This window comes from Limulus polyphemus, unplaced genomic scaffold (genome assembly GCF_000517525.1).
Source record: "Limulus polyphemus unplaced genomic scaffold, Limulus_polyphemus-2.1.2 Scaffold9307, whole genome shotgun sequence".
NCBI classification, from domain to species: Eukaryota; Metazoa; Arthropoda; class Merostomata; order Xiphosura; family Limulidae; genus Limulus; species Limulus polyphemus.
This window is the reverse complement of record NW_013674917.1, coordinates 6,488-7,725: the sequence shown is the minus strand read 5'-3', so window position 1 is coordinate 7,725 and position 1,238 is coordinate 6,488. Positions and strand designations below refer to the sequence as shown.

The 1,238-nt window shown below is 33.7% G+C and overlaps 1 protein-coding gene across 1 annotated transcript in view; it reads right to left on the bottom strand.

The window, feature by feature from the left end:
• The window catches only part of LOC111083379, an 11,735-nt gene extending 11,336 nt beyond the window's left edge, over positions 1-399 (bottom strand). The window contains exon 1 of the mRNA XM_022379873.1: positions 161-399. Within this exon, the coding sequence (XP_022235581.1) occupies positions 161-172 (12 nt within the window). The 5' untranslated portion in view covers positions 173-399. The remainder of the gene's footprint in view (positions 1-160) is intronic.
• Between the last annotated feature and the right edge of the window lie 839 nt (positions 400-1,238).

Sequence of the window (1,238 nt, the reverse complement as noted above, 5' to 3'; positions counted from 1 at the left end):
CATAATTCATAAGATTTGAAACTATAAACAGGACTAGTTTATTAATTAATCCATAACATTGGAAAGTATCAACAGGACTAACTTACTACATAATTCATAAGATTTGAAACTATAAACAGGACTAGTTTATATGTAATTCATAAGAATAAGGCCTTCCTACCGTATTAAACATTGAGTATCTTTCTAGTGATGCCTTGAGAGGAGTCTTGTTTGAAGGTGATTATAACACAAAGTTTCGTCAAACCACCGCTCACTAAGCCTTACTTGCGGGTTTTAGCAGCAGTTATTTGTGCAGCTGATATAAATGTTAGGTTTAACTTGTTCTACTGCTCTGAGCATTACCTCACTCTCCGTAGATAAATTTTCCGCTTAAATTGTTGTCTCATTTTTACCTCTGAACCTAATGATTTTATGTACAGATGTAAATCGTTAATTTAAAGAACAAAATATTTTACATGAAATAAAACACAACGATCTAGCTAGGCCTAGTCAAGTGAACCTTGTCACTTCGGGTTTGATTAAACAAAAACTTAATAGCTCCCAAACGGATGATTTAGATTTCAGACGTCCATTAAGATAACATAAATTTATAAAACCTGAAACAGGTGCTCTTGGTCTTACACATCTGTGAAGTTATCCTTAAGTAATAAACTATGAAACCGATGTTTTTACTCAATTATAAATTATTTCTCTTCATTCTATCTCCGGCTTATATACTAAAAAAAAGAGGGCGTCTAGCAAACGCTGGGACAACGATAAGTCACGATCCTTCTAGAAACTCCAGCGCGCATGCTCCCAGCGCCGCGTGACTTCCGCTGTCGTAACATTATCTTTACAGAATGTAATTAAGTTTGTGATATGTACGACATATCTTTACAGAATATAATACTCCTATCACCTACATAAAAAATATCCGAAACCGGTGCTCTCAAGAAGAAACATCCGTGAATATGACCTACATAATTTGTGCTCGGAAACCGGTGTTCTCAAACTAGACTTGTGTGAAAATAACCTAGAGAAGGAAACTTTGAAACCGATCTTCTAAAGTTTGAATAAGTGTACAGTAATATATATTAGAAATAGTTCTGAAACCGATATTTTAAAGTTTGAACAAGTCTACAGTTAATCTATTAGAAATACTTCTGAAACCGAAGTAGTAAAGGTTAGACGTTCTCAAAGCTAATTATAGAAATATAAATGTTACTTCAGATCATATCAACAAACTTTGTTATGTTCGA